The sequence below is a fragment of the Tursiops truncatus genome, chromosome 11 (assembly GCF_011762595.2).
Source record: "Tursiops truncatus isolate mTurTru1 chromosome 11, mTurTru1.mat.Y, whole genome shotgun sequence".
In the NCBI taxonomy this organism is placed as follows: Eukaryota; Metazoa; Chordata; class Mammalia; order Artiodactyla; family Delphinidae; genus Tursiops; species Tursiops truncatus.
Window position 1 is genome coordinate 18,092,949 of NC_047044.1, and position 15,604 is coordinate 18,108,552.

General features: G+C 48.3%; 1 protein-coding gene across 1 annotated transcript in view; it reads right to left on the reverse strand.

Moving 5' to 3' along the window:
* The window catches only part of STAB2 (stabilin 2), a 158,466-nt gene that overhangs the window by 4,560 nt on the left and 138,302 nt on the right, over nt 1-15,604 (reverse strand). The window contains exons 60-68 of the mRNA XM_019952337.3: nt 14,573-14,714; nt 10,660-10,793; nt 8,931-9,096; nt 8,679-8,785; nt 6,178-6,297; nt 5,250-5,390; nt 2,961-3,068; nt 1,901-2,029; nt 801-917 (exon numbers count right to left, since the gene is read on the reverse strand). Coding sequence (XP_019807896.2) covers nt 801-917; nt 1,901-2,029; nt 2,961-3,068; nt 5,250-5,390; nt 6,178-6,297; nt 8,679-8,785; nt 8,931-9,096; nt 10,660-10,793; nt 14,573-14,714 — 1,164 coding nt within the window. The remainder of the gene's footprint in view (nt 1-800; nt 918-1,900; nt 2,030-2,960; nt 3,069-5,249; nt 5,391-6,177; nt 6,298-8,678; nt 8,786-8,930; nt 9,097-10,659; nt 10,794-14,572; nt 14,715-15,604) is intronic.

Sequence of the window (15,604 nt, forward strand, 5' to 3'; positions counted from 1 at the left end):
CTTCTAATCATGGCTTGTCTTTCTGGTGACCAGCCCCCATCCAGGAGCCCACCCAGAAGATCCTCATCAGAACAGAAGATGCCCCTAGTGTTCTTATCACTTAGGAAATTACAAGGGTTTATGAGCTCTGGGGCAGAGACCAATATACATTTTGTCTTATCTCCCTCCTAGCTTCTCAGTCCAGACCCGGTAATAAATTACAGGCAGGGCGGTATCTTCCACATTCAGCGTGAATGGGGTGCCCTGCCATGGGGTTAACGTCGGTGGAGGTTCCGTCTAAGCTCAGGCGTCACTAACTCTAGAAACAAGTGGTCCTTTCCTGGAAGACCAGAGCAGAATATGCTCCCCGAGATATAAAAGACCTTATCAAAGAAGCGTAGCTCCTAAAGCAAGCCGCAGCTCTGACAACAGGCAAGAGTCCTGGGCAACATTGTAAACGTTGAAGCAGTTTATGTCTTAACTTTGCGCCTGCTGCCTCGTCAATGTTTGTGGCAGAATTTGGCCCAGGATTTCTTCTCCTTGTGACCTCTCACCTGGTCACGAGGTAGGGGTTGGGCAACCCCTAGTTCTCCCCTGCCTCTAACTGTTGGACGCCTCTGCCGTCCACCCAAGAGAGCTCAGAATGCTACACAACTACACGGCTTCACCCAGCTCACAACACTCGATTTTAGGCTTGTTGCCGGGAGACACGTTCTAGTAGTGAGATTTCTTGGTGCAGAGCTTTCCACTGAGATGTGCTGAAAGACATCGTTCCCCTGCACCCCAGCTGAACCTGCTCCTAGATAAAAACACACACTCACCATGAAGGGGTCATAGGAAGGTTCTGGGGTTGCTGAGGCTGTGTTCTCGTACATGGGGTTCGAGATATTCTCGGGCTGCTGCTTGCCGAGAGCTGCCACGTCGATATCCTCTTCCGACTGCTCGGAAAGACAAGCACAGGGCTGAGCACCACCGAGTCCCCGAGGCAGGAGTGTCTCATCAAAATTGGGGGGTAAAGCAAGCCACCCCCCGCCCACCTCCGGGAGCTTTTTCCTTTTCCTTTTATTGAGATCTGACTTACATATAATATCATGCACCAATCTTAAATGTTCAGTTCAATGACGTCTTAATACGTCCCCCCAGGTATGACCACCACCCAAGTCAGCATACAGGGCATCTCCATCCCCCCCAGGAGGTTCCCTCATGCCCCTCGCCCGCCAATATCCGGTCCCACCCAGGGTAACCGCTATTCTGACTCCTGTCACCTGGAGTGGTTTTGCCTGTCCTTGAACTTAGCATAAAAGGAGTCATACAGCACGTGCACTTTTGCTAGATGTGATGTTTTATAAATCATGTATATGGTGCTGATAAATACACAGGCTGTCTGCCAGAAGGAAGTGACCTGCTGCCTGGGGGCTGCTGGTAACCCTGGTCCCCAGTGTCTCCCCAGGGTCACCCCACCATCAGCCGAGACCCGCTGACCTGGATGTGGGCTCAGCAGTTCAAAGAGGGCCAGTGCGTTTCCCTGGCTGTGGCGTGAGGCCCCTGGCTGTGTAGGTCCCTACCCTGTCTCCACCCTCAGAGTCGGCCTCGAAGCTCAGATCAGTCCTGGTGGGTGCCTGTCTTGTGAATCCTCCAAGGTGAGTGGCCTCCTGGGCCCCTGGTGAATTTGCCTCCAAGCCAGACCCCTGGCACGAAGGGCCATTGGCAGCGCATCACCCTCCTCCGTGTCCTGTCTCGGCCAGGAAGAGGGCCTTGGAGCTGCCACTGCTGCTCTCTTAGGGGCGGAGGCCCCACCCAGGAGACGGGGAGTGTGTGCCAGGCGCCCAGCTGCCGGTGAGCTCTCTGAAGCAGCCCAGAGCCAGGGGCTGGGTTTCAGAGAGGACCCCCGTGCCCATGTTCCCATTTTTCTCCGTCTTACCTCAAAATGCTGAAAGCCAATTGTTCTCCGGTTTAATCGAAAGTAAGAATATGCAGCCAGAGCGATGGCTCCAATGACCAGGATGATGGCAAAGAACATCCCCGTTCCCAAGCCAGCGTGGCTTGAAGTCTGAACACAGAAAGGGGAGCGGTTGGTACTCAAAACTGTGACTTCCCCAAAGAGGTGTGCTTTCTGGAGCCTACCCCATTCTGGCTGGCCTGAGGCATCTTGGTACCAGTTGGGATAAAAATAATGATAAAATTGTTAACATGTATCTAGCCCTTACTATTTCCAGGGTCTGTTCTAAGCCCCCTTACACAAAATAATCCATTTAAATGTATAAAAACACAAAGAGATAACAATTTTTATTCTTTCCACTTTCACATGGGAGAATGGAGACACAGAGCGGGTAAGCACTTGCCCAATATCACACAGCCTGTGAGTGGTAGAGGTGGGCTTTGGAAGCCAGCCTGGCTTTGGAACTTATGTGCTTAACCACTAGGCTGTGGAACTTCCCAGCAGCCAGCTGTGCTCGCCCCTCCCTCATACTTATAGAACAAAGTTAGAATACTAACATCACCACCACCAACCAACCACAGCCGACCAACTCTTATATAGCATGTACTATGTGCCAGGGACTGTCTTCATTATTTTATATTAACTCGCCCTCCCAAGAACCCAGGGAGGAAGGCATTACGACCTCGATTTTGCAGGTAAGAAAAATGGGGCTCAGTGATGTTCTGGGGCTTGTCTAAGGTCACACGGTCACGAAGTGGAGATGCTCAGGATTTTCACTCCCTTTCCAGTGGTTTCTCCATTGGCCCATCCTGCCCTTTTCATTCAGCAGATATTGATGGTGACAGGTGTTATGTTGCTAACGCACTGGAGTGGGGGTGGGATGCGACAGGGCCCGGCATCCCTGAGGCCAGCTGCCGTGGATGGGGGAGGCGCCTCCAGTATCCGGAGGAGGGGTGGACAGGGCTTCCGGGAGTAGTTTGCTTCTTGGGGAGTGGACATTGGGATTCCCCGTGGCCCCTCACCAGGAACCCTGGATACTCACCACTGGGGTGGGAGGTGCTTTTAAAGGCCTGGAAATGACATGAATAATCCCATTGGAGGCAAAGATGTCCCACTGCAGAATGGCTCTTCCATCAACGAACCTGGTCTCCTAGGGGAGATGAGAAGAGGCTGGTGGAGATCTCTGACCACCTGACTCTTACTCTCCATGTGGGCAGCCCTTTCATGGAGGAAAGTTGTCCAGTTTCCCCGAGGTTGTGGCGCCTGGGCTTCAGGCCAGTCCTCACTGACAGGTAGCATAGGACTTGCGCTCACCCTCTGGACAGCCCAAAACACATTAGTAGCTCTTGTGCCAATTAGCTGATCTAAGAGCTGCAGAGACCCCAGGAGGTCATTCTGTCCAGCCCACTTGTTTAACAGATGAGAGTTCAGAAGGAAAATGGTATGTCCAAGATCACCCAGGTCGTAGGTGGCAAATCCCATGCCTCTGGATTCCAGATCCACTGCTGTGAACATCACACCACACTGTTAGAAAGGGATTTTAAGTGATCTAATTCCTTGCTAATCAAAGTGTGCTCCACTGGCTTGTGGCGTGGACAGTCACCTGAGAGTGCTTAGAAGTGCAGAACCTGAGGCCTCACAACCCACCCACTGAATCACAACATGCATTTGCACAAACCTGTAGGTGATTAAAATGCATAGTAAAGTTTGAGAAGCACTGGTCTAAACTACTGATCGTCGGTAATAAAGATCATTTATTAGGTAAAAATTAAAAGTAATTCATTTAGCTCTTGCTACATGTCAGACACTATTATCACACGTCGAAAGACTTGAATCACTGAATCTCCATAAAAGCCTATGATTTGACAAAACTGCAATGAGGTATCACCTCACACCAGTCAGAATGGCTGTCATCAGAAAGTCTACAAATAATAAATGCTGGAGAGGGTCTATCCAGCAATCCCACTCCTGGGCGTATATCTGGAGAAAACCATAATTCGAAAAGATACATGCACCCCAATGTTCATAGCAGCACTATTTACAATAGCTAAGACATGGAAGCAACCTAAATTTCCATTGACAGATGGATGGATAAAGAAGATGTGGTACATATATACAATGGAATATTACTCAGCCATAGAAAAATGAAATAATGCCATTTGCAGCAACATGAATGGACCTAGAGATTATCACACTAAGTCAGGCAGAAAGACAAATTTTATCACTTATATGTGGAATCTAAAAAAATGATACAAACGAATTTATTTACAAAACAGAAACAGACTCAGACAAAAAACAAACATGGTTAACGCAGGGGAAAGGTAGGGAGGAGGGATATATTAGGATAGGATTAACAGATATACTCTACTATATATAAAATAGATAATTAACAAGGACCTACTATATAGCACAGGGAACTATAGTCAATATTTTGTAATAACCTATATGGGAAAAGAATCTGAAAAAATATATATATAATTGAATATATATATAACTGAATCATTTTGCTGTACTCCTAAAACTAACACAACATTGTAAATCAATTAAATATATTTTTTAAAAAGCCTATGATTTGAACATCATGGTTGTCATGGTCACATTACCACCACCACTATCACTACTTCTAATATCACTACCACCACTATCATCCCCACCATTATCCATCATCATCATCAAAATAATCATCACCACCACAACCATCATCATCATCAACACACCACCATCATTAACATCACCATTATCAAAATAATATCGCTATTATTACCATCATAATTATCATCTTACCAACATCATTAACACCACCATTATCAAAATATCACTATTACCACCATCATAATCATCATCACCGCTACCACCACCACCATCATCATCAACATCATTAACACATCACCAACATCCCTGCTTTTCAGATGAGGAAATTGGGACACTGAGAAGTGAGATGACTTGTCTAAGTTCCTAGAGCTAGTGAGTGGCAGAACTGGTTTTCATACGAGGGTCATTTGACTTGAAGGCTCACATGTTAACACCTAGGATAGGCTGGCAATCTCACAGAAATAAGGGCAGAGAATCGGACTGCTTTAAAATGGTTTCATTTAAAGCTGGTTCACCAGCTTCTGGGGCTGGCGGTCACCAATGGCTTATTTCCCAAAGGGTAGGGGCTGCCTGTCAGGCAGTGTGGTGTGTTCTGGTGCGCAGCTAGTACCGCTAACTGCAGCTTCGGAGTTTACTTTCACATTATAAGAGTTGCCATCTATTAAGCACCTGCTCTCTGCTAGGAGCTTGGCATATATTATCCCCACTTGCCCCTATAAGCCCAGAAGACTTTTCATACCAGTTGGCGCTGGTCCTGGCTGGAGGTGATGAGCAGCTGGCTTCCCAGCCTAGTGTGCAGGACGGTACCGTTGACAAGGTCATTGTAAAAAAAGACGCTGACATTGGTGAGATGGTGCTCGATGTCCCGCCCAGACAGAGTCTGAGAGCAAAGAAGAGACACGAAAACAGTCTTTAAAGGCCAAGCAATATTTTCTCCTTTTAATGACGAGGATGACCCAGGGAAAAAAAATCACTTCGCAAAGCCTTGGTTTTTCTGCCTCCACTTTGAAAGTCATTTTTATGGACAAAGCAGAGCTTCCCAGTGGTGTCCTGGGAGGAATGGGTCTTGAGTGGGTTACAAGTGAGCAGAGCTATTGCTTCTCTCAGCCCTCAGTGGGGTCTGGGCCGTCAGAGCCCGTGGGTGGGCTGAATAAACACTGCCAGTTCCTCTCTGTGCCGTGACATGAAAAAGGTTGATGTAGTAGATCAGTTGCCCCCATGGCCCTGGTTCTTCACCCCTCCCCGTATCCCTGCCCTTAACCACATCATCTGAGGGCCTCCCACTCTGACTTTGGGCTCAGCCACATGACCTGTTGGGCCAGTGGCATATTAGCAACTGTGACCAGACGGGGGCTTAGAAAGCACTGGCAGGACTGGGCTTGCTCTCGCCACAAGCCCGGGCTAGCCTGCTGGAGGATGAGAGCCCTGCGGAGCAGAGCCCCAGACAAGCCAGCCTAGGTAACCTGACGGCCAGCCCGGCTTAGACACACGAGCACGCCTGGCCTGGCCCGGAAGGACTGCCAGCCGGTCTACAGCTGTTGGAGCTACATAAATGTGAAGCCACTGCATTCTGGGGTCGTTTGTAGCCTTGCACTATGGTGGTGATAGGCCGCTGACACTGTCTAGAAGCGCTAGCCCAAAGCACAGACGTCAGGAGCCCAACTCACCTCATTTTCCCCCAGCCCGCTGTTCTGTGGCACAAAGAGGGTACTTCGGATCGACAGGTCAGTCAGGTGTTTCAGAAACGCCCGGCCTCTGGCTGAGCTGTTGGAATAGGCCAGCACCTCCTGGGGAGAGGAAGGAGGTGGTCAGACGGGTCAGCCTGGTGTGCAGGGACCGGGGTGGCTGGAGAGGGTAGCATCACCCCTCTGGGAATATTCCTGCTGGTCGTCCCAACTCAGGCTGCCACTCGTCCGCTCTTCTGTCTGACTGCCCCTTGAGAAGACTGCAGGAGGATATTTCCTTTCCTCAATAAATCCTATGGTCCCAAGTCACGGCCAGATCACAGGCCATTCTCAACACGACAGCCCATGTGGTCTTTGAAACGTTAAGTGAAATCTTGAGTCTCCTTTTGTCAAAACCCTGCAAGGGCCCCCACTTCTCCCAGAGGAAAAGCCAAAGTCCTTACAGTGGCCCGTGAGGCCCAAACCATCTGGACTGTTGCTCCTCTGACCCCGTGCCCGGCTGTCCTCTTGCTCACTCTGGTCCAGCCACACTGGCCTCCCTGACGTTCCTCAAGCTTGCCCAGCACTCTCCTGCCTTTCATCCTTTGCCTGGTTGTTTCTTCTGCCTGGAAGATTCTTCCTCCAAATCTGCACGGTTAACTTCCTCTCTTCTGTTCACACTTTACTCACGTGTCACCTTCTCACTAAGGCCTTTCCTCATCACTCTATGCAAAATGGGAACCCTGGGCTTCCCTGGTGGCGCAGTGGTTGAGAGTCCGCCTGCCGATGCAGGGGACGCGGGTTCGTGCCCCGGTCCGGGAAGATCCCACATGCCGCGGAGCGGCTGGGCCCGTGAGCCATGGCCACTGAGCCTGCGCGTCCAGAGCCTGTGCTCCGCAACGGGAGAGGCCACAGTGGTGAGAGGCCCGCGTAACGCAAAAAAAAAAAAAAAAAAAAAAAAAAAAAGGGAACCCTGTGGTTCCCCTTACCCTCCCCACCCCACCCCCCATAGCCTAGATCATCTTCTAGCTTTCAATACTATTTATTCTGTTTATTGTTTGTCTATTTTGTTCACTGATATATCTGAAGCACTTTGTAAGTACTCAATAAATACTCACTGAACAGATTTTAAAAAGTCACACTACCCAGTTCAGCTCTGTCATTGTGCAGAGAGTACCGCTGACACCCAGAGAAGGTAATTTGCTGAAGGGCACGTAGCCAGTGAGTTTTGTTCTACACCGTCTTTTCTCTGAGATGCTGTCACAAGCCAAGCTCCCACGCAGCACAAATATTGGTTTGGGTGTTTACCTTTAGAGTATTTACGGTAACGCTGAATTTTTAGACGAGTTAGGTGGATACCTTTGGTCTGTGGAAAAAGGCTCGCCATTGTGGGGTCCTTGGTTTAGCTTCTGCCCTGCTCCTACAAGCCCTGTACTTATGCTCAGTGCCCTCTCCTTGGCTATGTCCTTGACCTTGCTAAGCCTCAGTTTCTTTATCTGCAAAATGGGAATAACAGCAGAAGTGACTTCATAAGGTTGCGTAAGGATTTATTCCTTCTAGCAAGTATTTATTGAGCACCTACTATATGCCAGCCACAAGGCAGAGAAAATCCTTTCCCTAATGGAGCTTATGTTCTATGAACCAAGTGAAAAGGGCCCTTAAAGGGCTCAGTACAATGCCCCGTGCGAAGGAAGTGCGTAAGAAATTTTAGCTATTGTTATTAAAATTATTAGCTCAGTTCTTTCATCAGTCAACATCAATTCCTTCTCTAACAGGGGCTTTCTCTTCATTGGACATGACTTGTAGAATATTAAAGTGACTTTAAGTGCAGTGCAAAATGCAAGCTGACCCCGTGTTGAGAATCTGGCTCACTGGGTGACCACCAGGTAGACTTAGCTAACTGTGCCCTACCCTGTCCACAGAGATAAAAGAGCATCTTACTCCTCCAGGGCCGACTCTGAAGCTGCTGTAGTTGCAAACGGAGATAAGAATACCAGCTAATACCAGTATAGCATTTTGCATCTGCTGGCCACAGGGCTAAGCACTTTATAAATATTAGGGCATCTATTTATCACAGTGCCCCTATGAGACTGGTGCTATCATCATCTCCATTTTACAGATGAGCAAACTGAGGCTCAGAAGGGAGAGTAACTCATGTAAGGTGATGCACCAAGTGGCAAACCTAAGCTTCAGACTCAGGCAGTGAGGCTCAGTGTCCACGCCCTTTCGAGACTTTTTTTTTTTTTTTTTGGCTGCGCCACACGTCATGTGGGATCTTAGTTCCCTGACTAGGGATTGAACCCGCGGCCCCTGCATTGGAAGCGTGGGGTCTTAACTACTGGACCGCCAGGAAGTCCCTTTTTTTTTTTTTTTTTTGTCAGTGTCCATGCTCTTAACTATGACTGGGAACCTCTGTCTTCTTTGAAGGACTCACCTCTCTAATCCTGCTTTGAGGCAACCCCTCCACCCCGAGGCGAAAGCAAACAGACATGGTACATACATACCGTCAGGAAGTTTGTGAGCGAGGGGAAGGACATCAGGACCTGCAACAGATTTCCACTGCACGAGAAGCCATCTCCCACGTAGCCTGCCTTGCAGGTGCAGTTCACATCTGGAAGGCAGGAGCACACGGGGGCCCGCCCCAGTGAGGCAGGGGCCTGGGCTGCCCCATCTCACCCTGGGAGGTCGGCTGGCCAGGCTAAGGATTGCTCAGCAGCTGCATGGCCTGGAATCTAAAGTGGCGTGTGGGCCGTTACCTTTCATCCGGTAGCAGAAGACATCCCACATTTCACTCTTGTTGTTTCTTGTTCCGTAGTCCACTATCCCAATGATACCAGAGCCACAGTTCTGGGAGGAGTAGGATGTGGGGTAGGCTACTCGCCCACTGTCCAGCCAGCCTGCTGAGCAGAGGTGGTACTTGGCCTGTAGGGACACAGATGTGGCCATGGGTCAGCTGTGATTTCATATTTGTTGTGGAGTTCTTTGGGTAACGTCTGACTCCCACATCAGACTGAAAACTCCATGGAGTTTGGAATTATGGCTCATTTTGCCTATTGTACCCCGTGCCTGGAACATAGTAGGTGTTCATTAAATTTTTGTTGATTGAGCCATTGGATGGATGAAAGTGGTGCCTTCTCTTTCCTGTAGGTGCCCGGGTCCTTCACACTCATTTTTCTTCCCTCTGCTCTCGAGAAAGGATTTGCAATCAGCTATTTTTTCCCTGGGTGCAAATTCTTCTGCTTATGGGTTGATAGAACTGTAACGGATCATCAGTCATCATCCTCACCATCATCACCATCACCATTCACTGTAACACTTATTGAGAGCTTATTCTGGGCCAGGTTCTGTTGCAAGGGCTTTTCACGTGTCAGCACCTTTCACACTTATATCAACCCTTTGAGATAGAAACTTAAAAAAAACCTCTATCATATAATTGAGAAAATAGAGGCAAAAAGGGTTAAGTAACTTGCTCAAAGTCATACAGCCAGCGAGTAGCGGAGTTGAGATTCACACCCATGCAGTCTACTCCAGAGCCCTTAATCTTAAAAACTGAGTTCCTACTGTGTGCCAGTCACTGTACCGTATTACCTTTAGTCCTTATACAAACATGCCCGGTGGGACAGAGGTTTCAATGGCTTGATCAAGGCCATACAACCAGCAAGCAGGAGAAACAAGAAATTCTGACCCTCCAAGATGCTGGGTCCTGGCATCAAAGGCTTTGCTCCTTGGTAAAGAAACGTCAGGTCTGAGGATCTGGTAGTGATGGAGGTTGGAGGGCAGTAACATCATCCTGATGGACAGTGGTCTCCTCTACTCCCAGTGAGCAGTCACTAGCAGGTCACTCAAAGTCGCTGACCTTTCCTAATTGGCTTCTGGTTTTAGAGGCTAAGAGAGTAGCCCTGACCAGAGCTCCATTTCCTCCCTGGCTGTGGCTGAGAGCTGGGGCACTTCCCATGTACTCCCTTCACAGCCCCTCCAGACAAAGAGAGCCCCGGCTATTCCAGAAAACTCAGCTGCTTTGTGGGTTCAGGGAGACCCTAGGCTTGTAGTTAACTGATCTCTTTCTGGTTTCCATCTATGAGGTACACACTCCCAGTCTGTGTCTCTGCCTTGGTGGTTGAATGTCATGATCGAGAGCAGACTTTTGGAGTCAGGGGTACCTGGAATGCTGGATCTGCCACTTCTTGGCTGGGTGACATTGGACACATTACCTTTCAGAGCCTCAGTTGCCCTATCCGTAAAAAGATAGGAATACCTACCTCCAGGGATGTTGTGAGAATGGACAGCAATGTCAGGGAAGCACCCCACACTGTGCCTGACACACGGTAGACTCCCGGTGGACATGACGAATCGTTATTGCTCCAGGAGCTCCCTGAACTCCCCGCTCCAGGAAGGCAACAGCCTGATTCTCCCCTGTGTCCAGAGGAAGCTGCGTCTCCTCCCCTGAAGACCCTGCCTGCACAGTGCCCGCCAACTGGGCCCCACCTTCTGGGCGTAGGAGAGCTGGTTGTAGGTTGCCATGGTTGCAGCTTCCTTGGTACAGGCCTCTCTGGCTTTGTCAAAGGTCAGCTTGTACTGGCCCAGCGGGGAGCGTAGATGGAACACTCCAGCGGTGGTATCTAGAAGGGGGAGGAGAGGAATCGTCCAGGCCAGCCCCCCTGGCTGGCCGTGCTTTCATCAGAGGTTTTCAAAGTGGAAGGCTGACCGTATCCCAGGGTTTCTTGGGATGCCACTCCCCTTTGAGATGTCATTTAAAATACTTATTTCTTTCCTAACTATGAAAGTAGCACGTGTCTGGTAGAAATCTGGGCCGTACGGAAAAGAAAAGAGATGAACAAAAATCACCTACAGTCCCGCTCTCTGGAAATAATCATTACTCCATGGCTAACACTCTGATGTACTTCCGTACAGAATTTTTATTTTTGTAACTTTTAATGTTGATGTAGTGTCACCTTCCAGTCTTTTCCCCTGTCCGCTTACATGTCATATATACCACAAGTGTGGCAGTATGCTGCATATTTGGTTTTTAGAAATCTTTCTTATAACGCGAAATCACGATTATTTCCCAATATTATACATTTTCTCTGGCAACATAATTTCCCCTTGACACTTTTAGTTGAACACTTTTTGTGAACTTCACAGCCATGAAAAAAAAATACATAAAAATGAATTTCTGCCAAGGACCCCATGTGTTTTCTGATTGCCACTATGCCTTTACAAAAGCTTTCTAGCCATTTTCCCCCTAAGATACTAGAAGATTTTAATCCTTTTTAGATAGTTGGTATCTTTTTTTAACCAGTTAATGCAGAGACCAATGCATGTGACTTCAAGAAACAAGTCAAATTTTTATATTGTCAAGTTCTTTATCAAATGCCACTAAAAGGGTACTTTCTACCCCCAAAAGAGCGAAGTTTAAGATTTTTTTCTTTCTTTCTTTTTTTTTTTTTTTTGGCTGCCCGGCTTGCGGGATCTCAGTTCCCTGACCAGGGATCGAACCTGTGCCCCCTGCAGGGGTCCTAACCACTGGACCACTAGGGAATTCCCAAGATTTTCTTCTTTGACCGCAGACAATAGTATATTCATCCACAGGCCATGTAATCTTGTCAGCCACACCTGAAATATAAACACTTACCAATATAACAGCTTGGGGAAGGACGGAAAGGTGTTTAGCCTTGTCTCCTTCCCAAGTCAACACGATTCTTTTTTTAAAATTAATTATTTTTTGGCTGCGCTGGGTCTTTGTTGCTGTGCACAGGCTTTCTCTAGTTGCAGCGAGCGGGGGCTGCTCTTCGCTGCAGTGCGCAGGCTTCCCTTGTTGCGGAACACGGGCTCTAGGCATGTGGGCTTCAGTAGTTGCAGCACGTGGGCTCAGTAGTTGCAGCACATGGGCTCAGTAGTTGCAGCGTGCGGGCTCTAGGGTGTGTGGGCTTCAGTAGTTGTGGCTCGCGGGCTGTAGAGCACAGGCTCAGTAGTTGGGGCACATGGGTTTAGTGGCTACGCGACATGTGGGATCTTCCCGGACCAGGGCTCGAACCCGTGTCCCCTGCACTGGCAGGCAGATTCTTAACCACTGCGCCACCAGGGAAGTCCCCACAATTCTTAATGGTGCCCTTGAGTGGATATAACAGTATATTTGATCATCCTTTACTGTTAGATATTTGTTATTTCTAATTTTTTGTGATGTTAGGTAATGCTGGGATGGTATGTTTCCCGTTATTCAATTCTTAGATTATTTCAATAGGATGTGTCCCTTGAATGTCATGAGGCTCTCTGCACACATTGCCGAATTGGATGCCACAGAGGCTGTGTGAGTTTGCCCTCCTCGGAACTGTGTGAGAGTAGGCACTTCCTCCTGAGTGTGGGATGCCTCCGTAGCCTGCCCACTGGGACAGCTGAGGCATCCCAATGCCATCTCGTCTTCTTAAGGGTAACCACTCAGCCACAACAGAAGGTGGGTCCAGTGTGACGCTCAGTCACTTCATATCACTACCATCACTGTCTCAGGATTCATAAAAAAGTAGAAGAGAAAAGCCCCCTGGAGAAGATGGGCGATGTTCCACGGACTGAATAGATTCAGTGAGTTGTGGGAACAGGCAGGACTGGCTGAATGAATCGCGCCCTAAAGAAAAAAGCCAAGCACCTCTTGACTCCACACTCCTCCTGGCAGATGACTCATGAATCAACGTCCCTGGTCCCAAATGCTCATTCTTGACCCCATCCTAAATAACAACCGCCTACAGAATCTCCCTGCTTTGAAGTCCCACCATCACCTTGAAATAGAACTTGGAAGATCCATCATCACCTTGAACATAGACTGTCCCCAGCAAAGCTTTCACAATTCTTGGGCCCCCCACTCCCAGACTGCTTTACCACCACCACTGGGTTGGTCTCTCGAGATGGAAACCTTACATTATGGTTGACCCTTTCCTTTTCTTCACTCTCCATGTCCACGGTGTGCCCTTTTCTCCCTCATCTCACTCCTCTTCCCAGCAGAGACCCTGTTACCTTGGGGTCATAGCCTTGATATTATGCTGTCCCTCCCACCATCGCCTCGTCCTTCTCAGCTGACCCCTGATAACTGCTGTCCCTGAGTCCTCCCAGCAGAAAGTCTTGCCAGCTCTTCTGTGCATAGCTCAACTCCAGCATCTTTCAAGCGTCTACTGTAGCCCCAGGCCTCTATTCAGCTCCCTGGATTCCCTCTCTCATCCCACCCAGAGATCCTTCCCTTCTCTATTCTTTTTTAAAAAAATTTTATTGCGGTAAAATACACATAACATAAAATTCGCCTCTTGACCACTTGAAGTGTACAATTCCGTGGCATTAAGTACATTTACATGTGCAACCATGACCACTATCCATTTCTAGAATGTTTCCATCATCCCAAACAGAAACTTTGTACCCATTAAAGAATGAGCCCCTCTCCCCACCCTTCAGTAACCTCTATCCTTCCTTCCGTCTCTCTGAATTTGCCTGTTATAGGTACCTTCTGTCTGTGGAAGAGTACAATGTTTGCCCTTTGTGTCTGGCTTATTTCATGGTGCATGTTTTCAAGGTTCATGGACGCTGTAGCATGTACAGAATTTCATTCCTTTTATAGGGTGAGTAATGTCCCACTGTATACTGCATTTTATCTATCCGTCCATAGGTTGAACATTTCAGTTGTTTCTGCCTTTTGGCTGTTGTGAATAATGCTGCTGTGAACGTGGGTGTACAAATATCTGCTTGAGTCCCTGCTTCCAATTTTTCTCTAACCAGCTTGCTCTCTCCCTTCAGTTGCACCATCAGCATGAGATAAATCGCTGTCTTCTGTCTTATTACCTTTCTTCCCCCGGTCTTATTGATTAAAAAAATGTCCTCAACTCCGTTGGGAATCTCCTTGCAAGAAGAGATAGTGTCATATATTTGTCGTATCTCCTGTGTATTTCTCCTACTTATATTTCCTCCATTTCATCCCCAAAATTTCATCCCCTTGAGGTGTCTTAGGACTTGATGCGTGATAGGGACTGAATGTCTGTGTCCCCCACAAATTTGTATGTTGAAATCCGAACCCTCGATGTGCTTGATGTCAGCCTCCACTGGGTCCTGGGCAATGCATGGGCTGTTTGGTCCCAGTTTGTTTTTTAAGATTTTTTTTTCCTGATGTCGACCACTTTTGAAGTCTTTATTGGATTTGTTACAACATTTCTTCTGCTTTACGTTTTGGTTTTTTGTCCTTGAGGCATGTGGGATCCTAGCTCCCCTACCAGGGATCGAACCCACCCCCCTGCACTGGAAGGCGAAGTCCCAACCACTGCACCACTAGGGAAGTCCCTGACCCCAGTTTTGAATACTTTTTCCTTTTGCTCTTGCAGAGGTCCCTTCCCCATGCCTGAGGCCAGGTGCTTCGGGCCACACTGACCTTGGAAGTGGAGGTCAGCACAGTCGGCGTCGGCGTGGCACTGCCCATTGTCCTGCAGGCAGCGGTCGATGGGCAGCTGCTCCAGTTCACAGTCCAGCCCGTCTCCCACGTAATGACGTTTACATTCACACTTGTGCTTGCCCTGGGGGGGAAGAGTGGGAAGATGAAAAAGGCCCTTCTCTGGGCCCCCAGAACCCCATGTACTCCGCGGGCCACCATCCAGCACAGGAGGTGCTCAGAAGGGTAAGAAACATGCCTGTCCGGTCCGGTGGGGACTGAGTTACTGCTCCGTCTTGCGTTTGCACAGGCTCAGGATGGAATGTCCTCCTTTACATCTCAGCTCAGATGTCGCTTCCCTGACTCCCGGTCCCTTTTTATCACACTGGCCTGATTTTTGTTCCTCCTGACTCTTGGCCCTCTCTGAAGGTATCTTGTACACTCATTTCTGTACTGAAGATGCCCCCTCCCCCTACTCGTGTATAAGCTTTTGATCGCTACATCCTTGGCAGCTACAACAGCACAAAGGAGGTGCTTGATGACCGTTTGTTGAGTCAATGAATGATCCCATTTAATGTCCACAACAATCCTGTGAGGTTCGCAGTATTATGAGGCCCACTTTGTGAATGAGGAAACTGAGGCTCAGAGAGGTTAAGCAGCCAGCCCCAGACCACACAGCGTGTCAGGCCAGGAACAAAGACTCAAAGGCTGCCTGACTCTGAGTTCATGTTTATAACTATAATATAATCAACATCATCTCCCACCATCTTTCCTTCCCACCAGAGAAATGGGGCAACAGGGCACGATTCCATTCTAGAAAGGCCTGAGTGAGTGCCCAAACTGCACTTTTCCTGCCACCTCTTACCAACTTTTTTGGTTTTAATTAATTTTTATTTGGAATAATTTCAGATTTAGAGAAAAGTTGCAGAGAGAGAGTCTCCTTATATCCTCCACTCAGTTTCTCCTAACGTTAACATCTTCCAAAACCATAGTTCATTGTCAAAACTAAAAACTTAGTGTTGGTGTATTATGATT